This window comes from Choloepus didactylus, chromosome 21 (genome assembly GCF_015220235.1).
Source record: "Choloepus didactylus isolate mChoDid1 chromosome 21, mChoDid1.pri, whole genome shotgun sequence".
Taxonomy (NCBI): Eukaryota; Metazoa; Chordata; class Mammalia; order Pilosa; family Megalonychidae; genus Choloepus; species Choloepus didactylus.
In genome coordinates, this window is record NC_051327.1 from 25,069,956 (window position 1) to 25,086,824 (window position 16,869).

General features: G+C 54.5%; 1 protein-coding gene across 1 annotated transcript in view; it reads left to right on the forward strand.

Moving 5' to 3' along the window:
* The window catches only part of GNA12 (G protein subunit alpha 12), an 82,324-nt gene extending 73,819 nt beyond the window's left edge, over positions 1-8,505 (forward strand). The window contains 2 exon segments of the mRNA XM_037813758.1: positions 3,481-3,531; positions 5,342-8,505. Of these exon segments, the coding sequence (XP_037669686.1) occupies positions 3,481-3,531; positions 5,342-5,911 (621 nt within the window). The 3' untranslated portion in view covers positions 5,912-8,505.
* The last annotated feature ends 8,364 nt before the right edge of the window (positions 8,506-16,869 follow it).

The following is a 16,869-nucleotide window of genomic DNA, read 5'->3' on the forward strand; positions in this document are numbered from 1 at the left end:
TGTGGCACACTTCCAGAGGCTGGCACGGCACTGGGGGAGAGGAGGCCCGTGGCTGTGCTCCCACTGTGGCCTGCTGTTAGGTACACCCACTCATTTGTTCTGAATCAGGTGAGACGTCTGCCCGGTTCCCAAGTCAGCACATTCACCCTCCTCCTCTCTCCCTGTGAGTCCTCACTTTTATATGTTGCTGATTTATCCTTCCATGTTGCCTTTTTAAAACATAAGCAATGGTATGTTTTCATTTCCCCGCCGTTTCTTACGCAGCAGGAGGCACACTCTACATTTTGGCTTCACCTTGCTTCTTTCACCACTAGCACATACTGGAAGTCACCTTGCACGCTCCGTGAGGGCACTGCCTCGTTCCTTTGTTCTGTGCACCGTGCTCCCTCTCATAGCCATAGACGGTTCGTCTCCCTTCTTCCGTGGGTGGCCCTGTGGGTTGTTCCCAGTCTTCATATCACAGAAGTGCTGCAGGAGGTAACCTGGGCCCAAGTCTGTGGTTTCTGCCAAGGAGTCTGTCACCTACTGTTTCAGGATTTTAAATAAGCAACAGGCAGTTTATACTTAACCAGATTAAAATTTAAGTCTCTTTATTTTTATAAAGTATATTTATATAGTGCTTTGTCTTTTTTCCAGAATCCTTTCACAGCTATGGTATCATTTCATCTCACAACACCCCAGTGGGTTGTGGTCGGTACTAATTTAGCCAAGTATGAGTTCACAAAGAGGGTTTCTTTGAAGGAACTGCACACACAGATCCATCCATGCGTACATACCTACCTACATACATAAATGCATATATGTGTGTATAATTTTTTATCTTTTTTAAAGTTCACCTTTCAGACATATTTGGTTAACATCTCTATTAAATGGTATTTAAATCTCAGATCTGATAGTTATTAAGTAATAGAAATGAAAACCTGACCTTTGGAATCGTTTATTGTCATTTTTAATAGACGGCCATTTTTAAATTTGCCTGTAATTTGTTCAGTTTAAGCCAACGAATTAAATTTTAGAATCCTCTAGCACAAGCCATGTTTTCTGTCACAGTGTGTTTGACTTCATTTTAGAATTTCAGAAGCCCCGAAATAAACCTGGTTCCTCTTCGCACAGCTGACCCCCCTCCTTCTACCCCCAGCACCCCCACTCCGAGGTGGGGTGCAGGCTCCTCCCAGCTGGGCTCGGGGCCTCCGGCCTCCTGAGCTCACTTTGTCTCATTTACTCCACACATCCATGTTATTATTAATCTTGAGTGATTTAGATTCTCAAACCAAGGAGGGCCGTCAAGAGCCCGTTTTTAATTTGCACTTCTGCGAGGCCGTGTTACCTCAGTAGCTGTCCGGCAGGGCTCTGGGGCAGGTTTGGCACGTGCAGTTGCCCTTTTTATAAAGGTGCTGAGGCATAAAGGTCAGTGGGGCCTGCCGCACGCTGGAGCTCCCGTGGAGCCTGAAGTGCATCAGAATTTTAAACCTGGTGCTTTCAACGCACTGAGGCTGTGGGAATCGTGCAGAGTGTGCAGACGGTTCTCCTGGGGGCTGCAGCTGAGCCAAGTGCTGCATGGTTCAGCGTCCCATGATCAGCCAAGTGCCGACCTCAGGTGGCCAGGCTGGGAGGGTGGCCGAGTGCGGGCTTCTGTCCCGGGAGGCGGCCCTGCGGCCTCCCTGTTAGAGGCTGTGGGGGGAGCAGAGGGGCCTTCCCTTGCGCAGCAGTGACCCTGCTTCCAAGCTGAGAACCCCCTTGATTTTAGGTGCTTCCTGTTAGCCTGTTCCTCGTCATTTTTGTCGTGCTCGGGTGAAACACACCCATGTCCGGGGCCTCCCAGGAGAAGAGGTGCCCGTGGCCACGCAGACTTGGGCCAGGGCCCTAGAACCCTTCACAGCCTGCCCCACCAAGCAGAGCCCCTGGGCAGGATGCTCCTCTTTTCCTGCCGGGCGGCACCACCGCAGACAGATGTCGGAGGGGCACAGGCCGCCAGCCGCTTCCTGGGAAGAGCGAGGCCAGTGCTGAGCGGGAGGTGGGCGTCAGCAGGCCCTGGAAGGGACGGTGGCCTGGCCACACTGAGGGCCGTGGAGTGGGGCCAGGGGCGGGCAGGGGCCCTGGGTGGCCACGGGGAGGTTTCCCGTGCCAGGGAGTGGTGGTCTATCCTGGAGCCCCTGGGAGAGGTTTTCCACTCCGAGCCGGGCCTCTGACCGCCTCGAGCCTCCCTGAAGCAGACTCGGAGGTGCTGGCCGTGCCCAGCAGGCCACCCTTCAGGGAACAGGGCTCCTGCTGAGCCCAAGCTGAGCTGGGGTGGGGAGAGAAGAAAGTTTTCCTGTTTCCTTAAGCAGATGCTTTTTGAATCATCCAAAAGGCCTTTATTTTTAAACGGGAAGTTGATTCTTCACTAAAGGAAATGTATCCTGTGTTTCTTCCTCTGGGCCTGTTAGGGACAGAGTGGAAAGATAATTTGGGAGCTGGTTGCAAAGTCCTGCTCTCTAGCTCGAGTCCAGAGAGGCAGCTTGCTATGCGGGGGGACCTTGACACATTTTATATTTTGCTGAGACTGTCAGGCTGACGGGACCTTTCTCTGTCACCCTTCCCAGGGGGAGCCCGAGACCCTTGCTCTTGTGTCTCTTACAGTAATGCTCGACGTGACAGGGTCCACGAGGCCGTCTCTGTGTGCGTGTTCTCGTAAATTCTCAGCCCCCTACCACTAAAGGGAGGCGTCTGCAGGCCCATGCTCTTGCCCCTTCCTCTGCTTGGTCCCGACGTCGGCCTGGGGGCGTCCTCTCACCTCCTGGGCCCCGAGGCCGTTGCCCTGCTGACCCAGTGCGCCCCCAAACCGGGCTCATGGACGACTTCAGAGGGACACTCGAGCCTAGACAGGCCCCAGTTCATGGTGACACGGAGTGATGAGGAAGGGCCTGTCATTCACCACAAACCCAAATTAACGATTCCCTTCTGTCCTGTTCTGTAAATCAGATAACAACAGCTTGAGGAGTGACAATGGAATATTGGGACTGTGGGGGGACTGGAAAGTGTCTGTCATGTGTGTGCCTCTGTTCTCAAAGATCGCCTGTAGTGCCACCTCCAGGGCTCACTGGGCTGCCTTTTCCAGAAGCAAACTCAGATGTGAACTCCCCTTCCCGTCCCGTCCCTCCCGGCTGGCGGGGCCCGGAGCCGGCCAGTCCCCACGGAGAGGGATCTGGGTCAGAGGTCAGAAGTGCCAGCACCTGCTGGTCACCTGGGGCCGCTCTCAAAAGTACAGTCTGAGTGTGTGCCTTGGGGTTGGAGCTAGGAAAACTGCATTTTTTAATTTAAAAAAAAAAAGTATGTTTCTAATTTTTTTTCTAAAATGCATGTTCACATTTAGTCTTTTTACTTTGCTTTCCTATTTACGTAGAGGCAAATAATTCTAAAAATACCCTGTTAGGTTATTCTGTTTGCCAAATCAAGTTTCATCGATCGAGACTGAGTCGTGAATATTTTCCTTCCTGACAGGGTGAATCCGTGAAGTACTTCCTGGATAACCTGGACCGCATCGGCCAGCTGGTGAGTGGAGGCCCCACCACGGGATTCTGTGACCCAGAGCCTGAAGCAGCACAGGCAGTCAGGGCTTCGGCTCTGCTTGGGGCCGTGTTGTCACCTCGGACCGTGGCACACAGGCCTCGTCCGCAGGTCCCGTGTGTACTCAGACCCGCGATTTGTTTTGGGTGGGTGGGGGGTGCTCAGCAGTGAGGCTGTCCTCGCTCCTCATTCCCCAGCACGGCTGTAGTCACTGCCAAGGAAGACGTGAAGTCTGGTTTCTGTGAGAATTCCTTCACCCACATCACCGTGAGGCATCAGAGGAGTTCTTTAGTCAGGGGAGGATTCCTTCAACTTCTTTTTCTAATACAATTTTTTTTTTATTAGGGAAGATGTAGGTTTACAGGAAAATCCTGCAGAAAGTACAATTTTCCCATATACCCCACCCCCATCTGTAAACCTTGCATTACTGGGGTACATTTGTTACAGTTGATGAAAGAACATTATTGTAATTGTGCTATTAACTATATTCCATGGCTTACGTTAGGGTTTATTGTTTGTGTTATATGGTCCTATGGAGTTTTTTTTAATTTTTATTCTAGTAACATGTATACAACCTAAAGTTTCCCCTTTTAACCACATTATAGCACATATAATTCAGTGCTATTACATTCACACTGTTATGCAGCCATCACCAGCATTTATTACCAAAACTTTTCCATCACCCCAAATAGAAGTTCTGTACAGTTTAATCCTTTAACTTTTTATTATGGAACATTCAAACACATGCAAAAATGAAGAAAATAGTGTAGTGAAACCACAGGTTCATCTGTATCCTCCCCCAGCCCTGCTAGGAACAAATCCACACCAAATCATTTCATCAATAATATTTTAGAATGTTTCTCTAAAAGATAAGACTCTTTAAAATCATAGCCACAATACCATTATCACTTGTAAAAGATTAGTAATTCCTTAGGATCAGCCAACAGCCAGGCAGCTTTCAGATTTCCCCACTTGTCTCATAAAGGGTTTTGGTTGATGTTTTTTCCAGCAGTTGGAGTCACAACCCTAATCAGGTCCATGCGTTGTAATTGGTCGGTGTCTCTTCGGTCTCAGTCCGCACGTTCCTCCCTCCATCTCTTTTGCTTTTTAATTTACTTGTTAAAATAACGGGATTACTTACCCTGTCAGGTGTCTCGTGGTCTGGACTTTGCTCTTACATCCCTGCAGTGTCGCGTAACATGTTTTCCCGTCCCCTGTGTATCGTGGGAATCGGTAGTTAGATCTAGAGGCTTGGTCAGATTCACGTGGGTTTGTGCACCACTCCCTGGAGGATTTGCAGCCGTCCAAAATCACAGTGGTTTGAGAGTTACTACACTTACGTATGGGTGTTGCTAAAGACTTTAACAGTTTTCCAAGAATAACATATTAAATGTATTGCAAACTTTAAATAACACTGCAAAACCTAATGTAAATTAGTTCATAGTGAGGTTTTGGAATATACGTGCTCTGGAAGGTAGAAAATTTAAAGCTATCCATGGTACAGAAACAAAAAAGATGGTAACTTTCCTCTCAAGAAGGGAATTGATGAGATTTCAGTTGGGACCTGACAGTGAATATTCTGATCTTTCTTCCTGTGTTTGCTTTGAAATGAGCTGTTTAATCCCTTTGCTTTCTGTTTCATGGCTAATTTAGAATTCTATACATGAAATTTGCTTTTGGTATAGTGTTCAATTTCAAAGCTAGCCTGGTTCTGTTTTCCTCTACCCTATCTTCTTATTCTTTTCTCACATTCTTTCTTCCTTTCCAAATTCCTCCCTTCTGCCATATTTTACAGAATTACTTTCCTAGTAAGCAAGACATCCTGCTGGCGAGGAAAGCCACCAAGGGAATTGTGGAACATGACTTCGTGATCAAAAAGATCCCTTTCAAGATGGTGGATGTGGGTGGCCAGCGGTCTCAGCGCCAGAAGTGGTTCCAGTGCTTTGACGGGATCACGTCCATCCTGTTCATGGTGTCGTCCAGCGAGTACGACCAGGTGCTCATGGAGGACAGGCGCACCAACCGGCTGGTGGAGTCCATGAACATCTTCGAGACCATCGTCAACAACAAGCTCTTCTTCAACGTCTCCATCATTCTGTTCCTCAACAAGATGGACCTCCTGGTAGAGAAGGTGAAGACGGTCAGCATCAAGAAGCACTTCCCGGATTTCAGGGGCGACCCCCACAGGCTGGAGGACGTGCAGCGCTACCTAGTCCAGTGTTTTGACAGAAAAAGAAGGAACCGCAGCAAGCCACTCTTCCACCACTTCACCACCGCCATCGACACGGAGAACATCCGCTTTGTGTTTCACGCTGTGAAGGACACGATCCTGCAAGAAAATCTGAAAGATATTATGTTGCAGTGAGAGAGAAAGCCTCCTTACCTTTGTCATCCCTGACAGCCTCCGTGGGTGCAGATGATCCATGTGGTCCTTGATTTGGGTTCCTAGGATCCACGCCAGGGACCGCCTGGCTTACTGGAAAGCCAGGCAGACAGATGAGCTCTAGGCAGAAGGACGGAGAAACCGATGTGAGCTACTGAATCCTGGGCACTAGTAAAACTACTGAAAGCCAAGGGATCACTTGGGTATTAATTTGTAACACCTAATAACACAGCTTTCCTTCTTCTTACATAACTTTATTCCTTTGCTGACACAATTTACATTGAGGCTTGTATGTGTGTTTACATGCAGGCACGCTCTCTTTAATGACGAGAGTGTAGAAACCAAGCGGCCTTGCAGATGGCTTCTCTAACTCGCAAGTCTTTGGTGAAGCAAACTAACAAAGTGTTGCCTAATGGTAGCTTGTAGAGATCAAATGCGTGCTGATGCTGCTAAACTCGGGGGGGCGCGAGCCTGGCCTCCACCCCCAGACGTAGGGTCTGAGTGCCACCTCCCAAAGCAAATGCATTGCCTTTGAAACCCGTGCCGTTTCCTGAGAGCCACGAGTCTCGGTCCATTAGATGAAGCCAAGTGGCCGTGCCCGAGGACACCCCCAGTTCTAGAGAACAGGACTGAAAGTCGTGGTGGCGTGGAGCTGCTTTAACACGGGCACCCCACGCGCAGTCTTTCTTGCCTGGTGGAGTCACCCAGAAACGCAGCGTGTACTGAAAGGGGGTGGAGGCTGCACGCTGGCCGTGAAGGCTCCTCTGAAGGCACACAGTGGTGCTTTTCACTTCTCCCGGCCCTCCCTCCCTGCCCCCCTCCCATGGCAAAGACACCGAAGCCAGGTAGCCTTGCACAACTTTGTCTTAATTGCCAGCCATCTTTTGGCACCTACAGTTGGCACATTTGGAGTGTCCTTCTTTTGGAAATCGTATGGTGCTTCATATTCCTCTTCTGGAGCACCCAAACGCCCGCAGGATTACAACAAAGTGCCTGCTGATGCCACAGCTGCTTGGTGAGTGCCTCACGGCTGGCCCTTCCGGAAGTCTGCAAGCCTGGGAGGAACCGGAGCCTCTCCAGGTGGCAGCTGCCCCGTCCTGGGACAGCCGGTCCCTGCGTTCAGCCCCGTTCGGTCGGGCTCTCCCCCAGGCCTCTTGCTTCTGTTAGCGTTTCCACGCTGCAGGTAAACAGCACCGGGCAGCGCTCTCCTCTCGGGGGAAAGGCAGTGAATGTTGACGGGAACTGGTGAATCTCAAGCTCATTTAACTCCTCCGGATACCTGCCAGGTGTCTTAAACTGTGTTTAAAAATATATTGCATTCCCAACTGGTCCCCTCTGTGTATTACACTACTAAATAGTCTGTCTGGTTTGGGACTTTTCCTAGCATTAAAAAGAAGCTCCCCCTGTAACTGGCACCAGAAAGTCACTGCAGCTTACTCACAGGCCCTGGGCCCTGCCACTGCGTCCCTCCGTGTCTCACCTGGGCGCGCTTTCAGCCGCCGCGTGGCAGGCGCTGACCCAGAAGAGGAAGGAAAAGTCTGCTTCCGAGTCATCCGTGTCATCCCGGTGTTTTTAATTAGGAGACAACAGGGAATTCTCTTCCTCTTTGGTGCTCAGGGGTTTGTGCCATTGCTTGCTAGGGTTTGGGCGGTTTTTATTTTGGCTGGAAAAAAAAGTTGTTTTTGTTCTGCTTGCTGTGGCTGCTCCTAAGCTGAAAGGACGTGACCCGGGATTAGTGCCCACGGCGGAGTGTGGAAGGAGGAAGACGCCCTCGCCGGGGCCCGGCCGGCACGCTCCCTCTGCGGCAGCGCGGGGTGGCCCACATCCGCTCCCGCGCCGTCCCGGTGTGCCAGGGATCCCGCGGGGGAAGCGGGCCGGCGTGGGGGTGGAAGGCCGCGCTCGCGGTGCTGTAACCGCTGGGCCCGTGTGCTCCCTTCCTCGCGGGTGTTAGCGTGGCCGTGTCACTGCGTGTTTCCCTTCCGACGGTCGGGCACATTCACTGGTTCCCTTTCAGAACCAGAGCCTGGGAGGAGTGGAACCCAGATCGAGGCTGGAAGCCGGGGCAGGCAGCCAGAGGTCCTGGGTGGTCCAGCCAGCGCGGTGGCCCGTCCGGGGGCCTCACAGCCACTTGGCTTTGCCGAGCTCGAGCTCCCTCTTTTGTGTAATGACCGAGGTGAATGGAGGCTCCTTAAAGAACCCTCCAGCTCTAAATTCTGTGATTTATTGTTATTGGTGAAGAAGATAACTATTTGCAAGGCGAAACTAAAATCATGTGCAACTTTTCTATTCCTAGATTGTAACCATTTTGTCTCAGAAGCCTTAGGCTTTGGGTTTTTTAGTGTTTTATTTTTGGGTTTTTTTTTGTTTTTTTTTTTAATTTCACTGTTATCTGTGAATACTGTCTTTTTTCCTTGAGATGTTAGAGAACCAGGAGGTAGTTGTGCCTCGTCTATTACTGCAAAGATGTAACAATAAACTCCCTCAAAATAAGATATTTCCTCATAGTTATACTGTTTACACATTAAAAACACACGTAGGTTTTTTACTGAAATACATTTTTAACTCTTCTGTTTGTAGAGAAATGGTTTTTTCAAAGATCTTGTGTAATACCTTTGTAATTTATAGAGATCTATAGAATTATTCTTGTAATTTTTTAACTTCTTTGATAAAAGAAAAATGAGTCAGGTTATTTTAACTCCAAGTTCAAAAACTAATCCAGAAGTGAGCTATTTCGTCATGACTGCCTGGCAGGCTCAGGGACCTGGCGGTGTGCACGCGTGAAGGGGCTGCCCCAGGACTGCGCATCCTTCACGTCGCCCGCGGCGTCCACAGTCTCAGGAGGTTTGTGGATGTGACCACCTGAGTCCAAGGATGTTTGTTGAGAGGATCCCTAGTTTTTCTTTGCTTAATATGAAAGTACACTCAGCACTCAAAACCAACCCCAAATTAATTTTCAGTAACTCTCATCCTAATTTTACTTGAGGGCTCCTTACTCATGAATGACAGCTTTTGTTTCCAAGCACCAAGCGTTGCCTGGCACGTGGGAGACGCACCGTAAGTGTTCTTGTTTTGCCTGGAAGCCGCCGGAACGCACCTCAGAAGCCGCAGCAGCACACACACCCAGCCGGGGGAACCTGCTGTTCCAGGGCCCAGAGAGCCCCCCGGCGACGTGCCTGGTGGGATTGGCACCCAGTGTCCCGAGAGCCCGAGGCCTGCAGGAAGCCCGGGAGGGGCAGGCGGGGTCCTGAGTGCTGTGCTTACCCGGGTGCCAGGTGAAGGAGCCCCTCCCTCCCAGGACCCTGCAGGGCTAACCCCACAGGGTTGCACCCCGCTCCCCTTTCCCGCGTGGCGTTTGCTGGCCCTTGACCACACGTAGGGCTTGAGCTGTCCACCGATGGGCAAGGCAGAAAACATTCCAGAAGAGTACCGCGTGGTCCCACCATGCTCTCAGTTACCCGTGTGGCTGTGAGCGACGCTCTTGGAGTCTCAGTTTCTTCATCTGTAGAAGTTGCCGAGATGGGGGTTCTCGGCTCAGGCCACCTGGTGGGGCCACCTGAGGAGCTCTTAGAAGGGGCCGTGCCTGAGCCAGTGTGGACCCATCAGATACCAACACCATTTACACAGACACCCACACGTGCAGAATTTTATTGTAATCCCAAGTGATTTTAATGTCCAGCCAGGGTTGAGAGCCACTGCAGTAGAGACCTTCACAGTCCTTTGGGTGGGGGGCTGTGGAGTCTGCCCGCTGTGACCCGAGCCAGCCCTGAGATCCGGTGGTCCCGGGCTTTCCTGATTGAAGCATGTGAAGAAGGGAAGTTCTGCTAAGCCTTTCGCCATGTCAGGAGTCCTTTCAGTCCTTTGGTGCCCTCTTCTTGCTCACATACACCAGGTGTGCTTAGCAGCCTCATTCTTAAATGATTCCTTGGAATTTAGGTGGCTTTGCTTCGAAGAAAAAGACAAACCATTTTGGCAAAGTGCCTCCTTCACTCCTGCCCCGCTGCCCCCGGGGGTGAGCTGAGGGGAGCAGCGAGCGCACCTGCTCTCCCTGTGGGTGGGTGTGTGTCCTCAGCCCTGGCATCGAGGGGCGCTGGCCCCAGGCTGGAAGCTGGTGCCAGGTCTGTGCTTGGAGGACAGGGGCCTGGGGTAAGAGCGTCTGCACAGCACCTCCTGCAAGGGGATGTTTCCCTGACTTTGCTTTTCCATCACAAGCTCCTTTTGTGAGGCGGTGCTGGACCTCAAGGGACAGGTTCCCTGTTCACATGGGAAAGGAGCCCGTTAGGTTCTGTTAAGGTGGTTCAGAAGCGAACCCCGCTCTCTTAGCAGGACTTTACAGGCAGATGGCAGGCCAGCTTGAGTTCAGAGAAGAGGTTAAGGCCGGACCCTTGGACGGAGCCCACCTGTGGCTCCCTGTCTCAGCGGCCCCCGCACAGCAGCCTCTTCGGCGCTCTGTGAGAAGACTCCGGGTCACCAGGGACCTGCTCCCCTGAGTCTTCGTTGTTTCACTGCTGGGGCTCTCCCTTCGGAATCCTCTAGAACTCGGCTGGTTTTTGATGTTCGGGTTAGCATATTAAAATAGGTGGATTTCATCTCCAGGCTGCAGTGTCAGGCCGTTCTCCAGCCGCACACCTTCAGTGTGGGCCTCCTGGCTGCCCGAGGCACCCCGGGGCCTCTCCCGCACCCAGGGCCCCTGCGCTGGCTCTGAAGATGGCCCAGGCACCCAGGACTGCGCTGACCAGGCGTCTAGCCCGGCCCCAGCTGCACCAGGCCCGGGAGGACGGAGGGAGCCATTCCTTTCAACATTCGATTTCCCAGCTCACGGCAGGGGAAGCAGGATGTTACCAGAAACGAGTGAGTTCTCAAGCACCCAGGCAGGGTGGGTACTCCTAGGAAGGAACGTCCGTGTGCAGTGGGGGGCCCAAAGCTGATCCAGCTGTGGACAGGCCGAGAACTGCTCTGAGAGTTAATCCTGACCTTTGGAAACATTCCTTCTTAATAAAAATTATTCTCATCAGTGTTCAGCAAAAAAAGTCTTAGCCTGTCATGGTGACATTCCTACCTTCGAGACCCCGACACCTCTGCATCTCGTTCCTGGTGGGTTTTCTGGGGGTCGTAAGGGAAAGGTGACCTTGTCGCTCTCTTCACAGCAGAGTTGGGAAACCAGCTTAACCTGAAAATTGGGTTCTCGATCTTTGAGCTGATTATAGAAGGCAGTTTTTTCCTTCGGATGGTTTCCTCTTTCCGTGTCTGTGACATGAACCAAAGGGAAACATTTTGGGGCCCTCATGCCAGCCCGAATCTCCAGCTGGGGCCACAGGCTCCCGGCCCTGATTGGCGTAGCCGGCGCTGCCATTGGGCGGCACCGAGTCCTGGTGCCCACTGAGGGCCACTCCTGGCTGGCCAGTCCTGTTCTGTGGAAATCACTATTGTTCCAGGCCCAGCGCTGGCGCCTTTGTTAACACTGAATCCACTTTGTTTAGCCTTTTTAAAAAGCTGACGTTTCACCCCAGCGAGCCTATTCCCCACCGTGCACAGCCCGGGTGGCGCTTTCCCGTGGACCAGCCCAGCCACCTGCCCTGCTCAGCATGGACCATGCGGTCCTGGGAAGGCTGTCCAGTGGCCTCCGCAGAGGTGGGGTGGTGTAGAGCGTGGACCCCCGAGCAGGATTGGTGCCGTTTCTCCTCTCCCGATTCTGGTGCGGTTCAAGGGCGGCAAAGCCTGAGTGTGCACAAGGGAAGCCCACCTGCTGACCTGCGTCCCTGTCACCGCCAGGCCGTGGGAGCCTCAGGGCTGGGGACGGGGCTGCGAGCTGAGGCTCCCCGGAGGTGCAGCCCCCGCCCCCTCCCTCACAGCCCTGGGTGATGCAGAGGCTGGCACTGAGGGCCCTCCACGTTTGCCCCCCTCAGAGAGCCTGAGTGGGGGCTGTGGGACCACCCAGGAGGCCCTGAAACTCGATTGCAGAAGTCAAAGCCGACTTGCATCTGCAAACCACACTCCCCGGTCAGTTCTCTGTAGCTCTCCCTGCCCACCCCTGTGCCCAGGGCCACCTGGCAGCGATGGGCAAACCCTTCACTCTTGGAGGTTGAGGAGGGGTTCTGCTCTTCGCCTGGAGGGTCACGGTGGTGGGGTGTCCCACGCAACCGGCGGAGACTGGACCGTTGCTCTGTCATGCTGTTTCAACAAGCCTGTGGATGGAGAAATTTAAAATCCATCTACATTGAGTCTGTTGATTTCTAGAACCTTGAATAATTACCTTTTGACCTTTTATGTAAATTGATGTAAAACATTCAAAATGTTTTCCTTAACTCGACTGCCACGTTCTCCGTTGACACGCGTGTGGCCGGGAAGTTCCATGTTGACACGCTCACCACCCATGCGTCACCCTCGGCCCCTAGCTCGGCACAGCAGGGCCCCCACGAAGGCACCAGGTCCGCGCCAAGCATTCACTGCAGAATCAGTTCCAATCCCCTCGGGGGTCCTAACCCCCTGGAGGAGCTGCCAGGAAGGAACCGCGGGCACCACTGTGAGCATCTCCCCCAAAGCGTCGCCGTGGCGCCAGGCCCTGGCGGTGCCGCCTGCTGGGAGGAGGGCTCAGCTCGGGAGAACCGGGTACCCGCGTAAAGCAGACACCACAGCGTGTAAAAAGTGTGTTTCATAGCAATGGTGGCTCATTTAACATGTCTCATATATATAATTTTTATAAATCTATTAAAATCTGCCTTAAATTACATTTGTTTCCTTGGTGCGTTGTATCCTTTTCAAACACCAGCCGCTGCTTGTGTGGGGCTCCCGCCCCGCTGAGTGGAAGGACGTCTGCCGGGATCCTGGAGTTCCTTGTTGGCGTTGCACCCACGCTCTGCGCCGTGAAACTCGGCCTTTGGGCAGGTGCCGCCCTGCAGCGGGAGCCGCCTGCGGTCTCGTCGGGACCGGGTGTGCGGGGGCCGGGGAGGAGGTGGGGTCCCTGCCGGCCGTGGCCCGAGCCCTGGGCGCCCGTCCCCTCCCGCCTTCCTCCTTTGGGTGCCGGCACCCGCTGCTGCTCTGCCCCACCCCGGACAGGACTCACGCACCATCCCGTGTTTACTCAACGACAGAGTCAGCCTTTCTTCAAACCAATACCTGTTCCAGGTACAGACCTGCAGGTCTGAATCAAATCTCAGAAAGCAGCCGGGGAGCGGTGCTAGGCCTGTGGAATCAAGGCAGGAAAAATGCTCCGGGGAACATCAATGGAAGGAGAATAATGACCACCACCCCAAGCCCCCCAAAAAACACAGTCCCTGGCTTTTCTTTATGTGAAAGCATCAACCCTGACCCAGGAAGTACAGAGATGGAGTAAGAAGTGACCTTTGGGCCAGGTGAGTTTTGAACGTCTTGGTGCCTCGAGCGACGAACGGTGTGCACGGGGGCGAGTGGCGGGAGGCCCCTCCTGGAGAGCAGCGCCGCGTCCGGAGAGCGCCGTGCGGCTGCCCCGTCAGGATCCCCTGGGCCGCCTCGCGGGGGAGAGCACCTCGTCACGGTCTGGTTTTTACTTAGACTTACAGAATTTCATCGTCTTCCCCCAAGGGTTTTTTCTTAGTCAGTTTTGGCACTTAGTAATTTAGAGAATGAAAATGCGCTCTGTAAGCATTAGAGAAAATGGGGCTCCTTGGGGTTTACCCTGCCCGTCAGAGGCGTCCACAGTCCCACGGCCAGGCTGCCACGCCGCTTGGCGTCTGGACGTTTTTAGAAAGAGGAGCCATGGCCGTGCGGGCAGGTCGCAGTTAGAGCTCTCAGAGTCTGGGCCGTCTCTAGAGGTGGGCTGTGAGGCAGGAGGCTTCTCCCGGTGGGCCCCCCTCTCCCAGTTTTGGGGATCACTTCTCCTTGGAGGCCACGACACGCTTTTACACTGTGCTCACAACAGCACCCGGCACGATGGCTGGTTCAGGGCAGAGACCGGCCAGGGAACAGCAGAACGGAGAAGACACGCCTCGACTTGGAGGTCTGCCTCTGCGCTGCCCGGGGGCCCTCGCTCCAGCCCGACAGGTGCTGTGTGGCAGCCGCGGCACTGCGGGCACAGGTGCCAGAGGGGCCGTGGATGGAAAACTGCTGAGTCCTGATCTCATTTCGGATTTTAGAAGAAAAACTTTTCCTTCTCCCTTCCCTTCATTTCTGTTCCTACTTGCCTGTTTAGAGCAGAGGAAGGGAGTCCTGTGTGTTCCAGCCTGTGCACTGAGGGACAACCCTTAGACACGTTTCCTGCACACCAGCCCCTCTCGGTCAGCTCGCCTCTCCTGCCTGGGGCCCCTCTGACCGGCCAGCACCAGCTCCACCTCCCGTGGTTCTAAGGAAACAGGAGAGACCTGTCACGTGGGACCACGTGTCTTCCAGGGGTGCTGCCACCGACAGGCTGAGCACCGGAAGAAGAGCCGGCCACTGAGGGGGGACACAGCTCCAAAGGTCCGCAGCCCCCGCCCGGCTGTGCCGTTACCCTGATGAAAAGGCCCATCCAGTTTAGAGCTGTCAGCAGCACCACAGTTGGAATCCAACTCTTACTTTAGCCCGGTGTGGGAAGAAACCGTAGAAAATGAAGTGCCCCTCAGCTGCCAAAAGGCTGGATTGGGGAGCAAGAGGAGGTGCCAGTCAGCATCGGGCTGGCCCAGTGCCACCCTGCAGAGCTGGGTCCCTGCAGCCTCCTGGCCCGCCCGAGGAGCGGTCCTCACTCGGCAGGGCAGCCTGTCCCCACGCCAGGCCCTAACGTGTCCATGGGAACAAAGCGCGGCCTCCATGAGCTCCCCCGGGGGCCAGGAGACAGCCCTGCAGAGCTGGCAGTGCCGTGAAGAAGAGACTGGAGCTGAGGGTGTCAGTGGGGCCACAGCGAAGCCACCTCGGCCTCTGCCAGGAGGGGACCGTGACGCTGGGGCCTGTCCAGAGAGCCAGGTGCAGAGCGGCGGGGACGTGCAAGGACTGAAGCGCCTGTGGGGCTGGGGCAGGGGAGGTGGCGGCCCGGGGAGGCCAGGGACGGCGGCCTGGCCGTGTCAGCACCTCAGGTGCCGGGGTGGTGGGGGACCCGGCCGAGTTTGCTCTCTGGTTTGCTCGTCGAGACGTAGAGTCGCTGGAGCACGGGCCGGCGGGCAGAGCAGGCACGTTGGGTAGTGACTCCAGGTGGCGTCCCTGACAGCCACCAGCCCCTTCTGGGAAGATAGAGGGAGCAGCTTGGGCTGAACACGCAGTGAACCTAGGACACTTCTTGGAAGTTGCTTTTTTTTAAATAAACCCCTGACATAAGCTTGTTTTCATTTGCCTCTTTACCATAGAAGCAGAGCCCAAAAATAAATCTCAGTTATTCTGGGCTCCCATTAATCAAGTTATGCTGTATAATGTTGGAAAAAGAAAGACTTTGTTAGCTATTTCTGCCGGTTATTTGCATGTATTTTAGTGGCTCTCGGAAGCTATGGTTCTGTGTGGTATAGGAGCGGGCAGCGCCTAGATTACTGTGCAGCGGTTATGTTTGACAGCCTGTTTTTCTAAGAGCCGTGAACCTGCTGTTTCTTGGTTTTCCTTGAAATGGGGTTCCTCAGCGCAGCGTCCGCACCCGCCACCCCTGGGTTCTGAGAGGGGTCTGGGGGCGAGGGCTGCTCCTGGCGGCTCGCTCCAGGACAGGGGCCGGGCAGCGAGGCCGGCTGGGACCCCCTCACCAGCGGTGATTGAGGGGCCTCGCTGCTCCCAGCCGCCCCCCCTGCAGGCTGCAGTCAGTCTGTGGGCCTCAGGCCGATGTTCCCATCTTCCCCGGGATATAAATATTCCCGTTGGGGACGTGCCCTCTTTAAACAAACAGTCAACAGAACCCTAGCAGCTCCGGGTTTGTTTTAGTTGGCATCTACACCCAAGGGTGCAAGCCACCCATCGGGCTGCCCCCGGACTCGCATGGGGCCTCGATTCTAAAATTGCCACAGCTTGCCAGAAGGCACCCCTGTGACCGCAACGGCCAAGCGTGCCTGGGAGGGGCTGGTTCCCGGACCCCTGGACCCCCTCCCTGACCCCCACGCCTCCCCAGGCCCCCGCACCACCTGCCCTGCTTGTGTCCCAGGGCCGCCAAGTGCAGGCCATGGCTCCAGCTCCACCGCAGCTAAGCCCCGGGCGCCCGGCAGCATGGCTCAGGGCCTCAGCTCCACAGCCCTGAAGTGGAGACGACACCCCTACTCCGGGCTCATTAAGAGAACGGGGGTGATGGAGGTGAGAGACCCCCTCGTCCTCAGAAGGGACGCACTGAAAGGAGGCGTCCACTTGGCAGCCTCTCCTGCCTTCCGGCCTACAGGCCCGGAGTGGGGTTACCCCGTGGCACACAGAGCCCTGCTGAGTGCTGAGCATCTGCGAGGCCGCAGCACCCCCTCACCCTGCTGGGCTCTGACTTTGGACTTCAGCTCTAACAGTAACACACATTTATTTTCTTAAGCCGTTCGGGGCACGTGCTCCTTCCTGACCCGGGCCCTGGAAACGTGGGGCAAGTGGGGGCTTGTGGGCCAGTCTCCCTGCCCTGTCCTCTCCGGGCTGGGGGTGGACGTGGGGAGGGTTTGGCGTGTGCCCCCCCCCCCACTCACCTGAGTCAGCCTTTGGGGAGGAAAAAGAAAGAGAGGGGCCAGGGAGAGGAAAATTCTGAGAGCTGCCCAAGAGGGCCGGGCCCCTCCTTTGATGGGGTGTAGCGTCACAACCCCCTTCCTCACCACGTGGCTGGGCCTCCGGCTCCACCACACACTACAGGGACCCCAAAGAATTGCTGGCTCCATTTGAGCCCCTCCAATTGGAACCGCTTAAATGGGGGAGGGTCCCGGGAGGCCATGGCACTAGAAGAGCTGCTCTAGGGGCGCTCGGGGACTTCCGACGGACGAGGTGAGAATGAATGAAGCAGACTTTGTGTGTTAAAAAAAAAAAAACCATGGCCCCCGTTTCTGGGATACCCCAGGTCCACT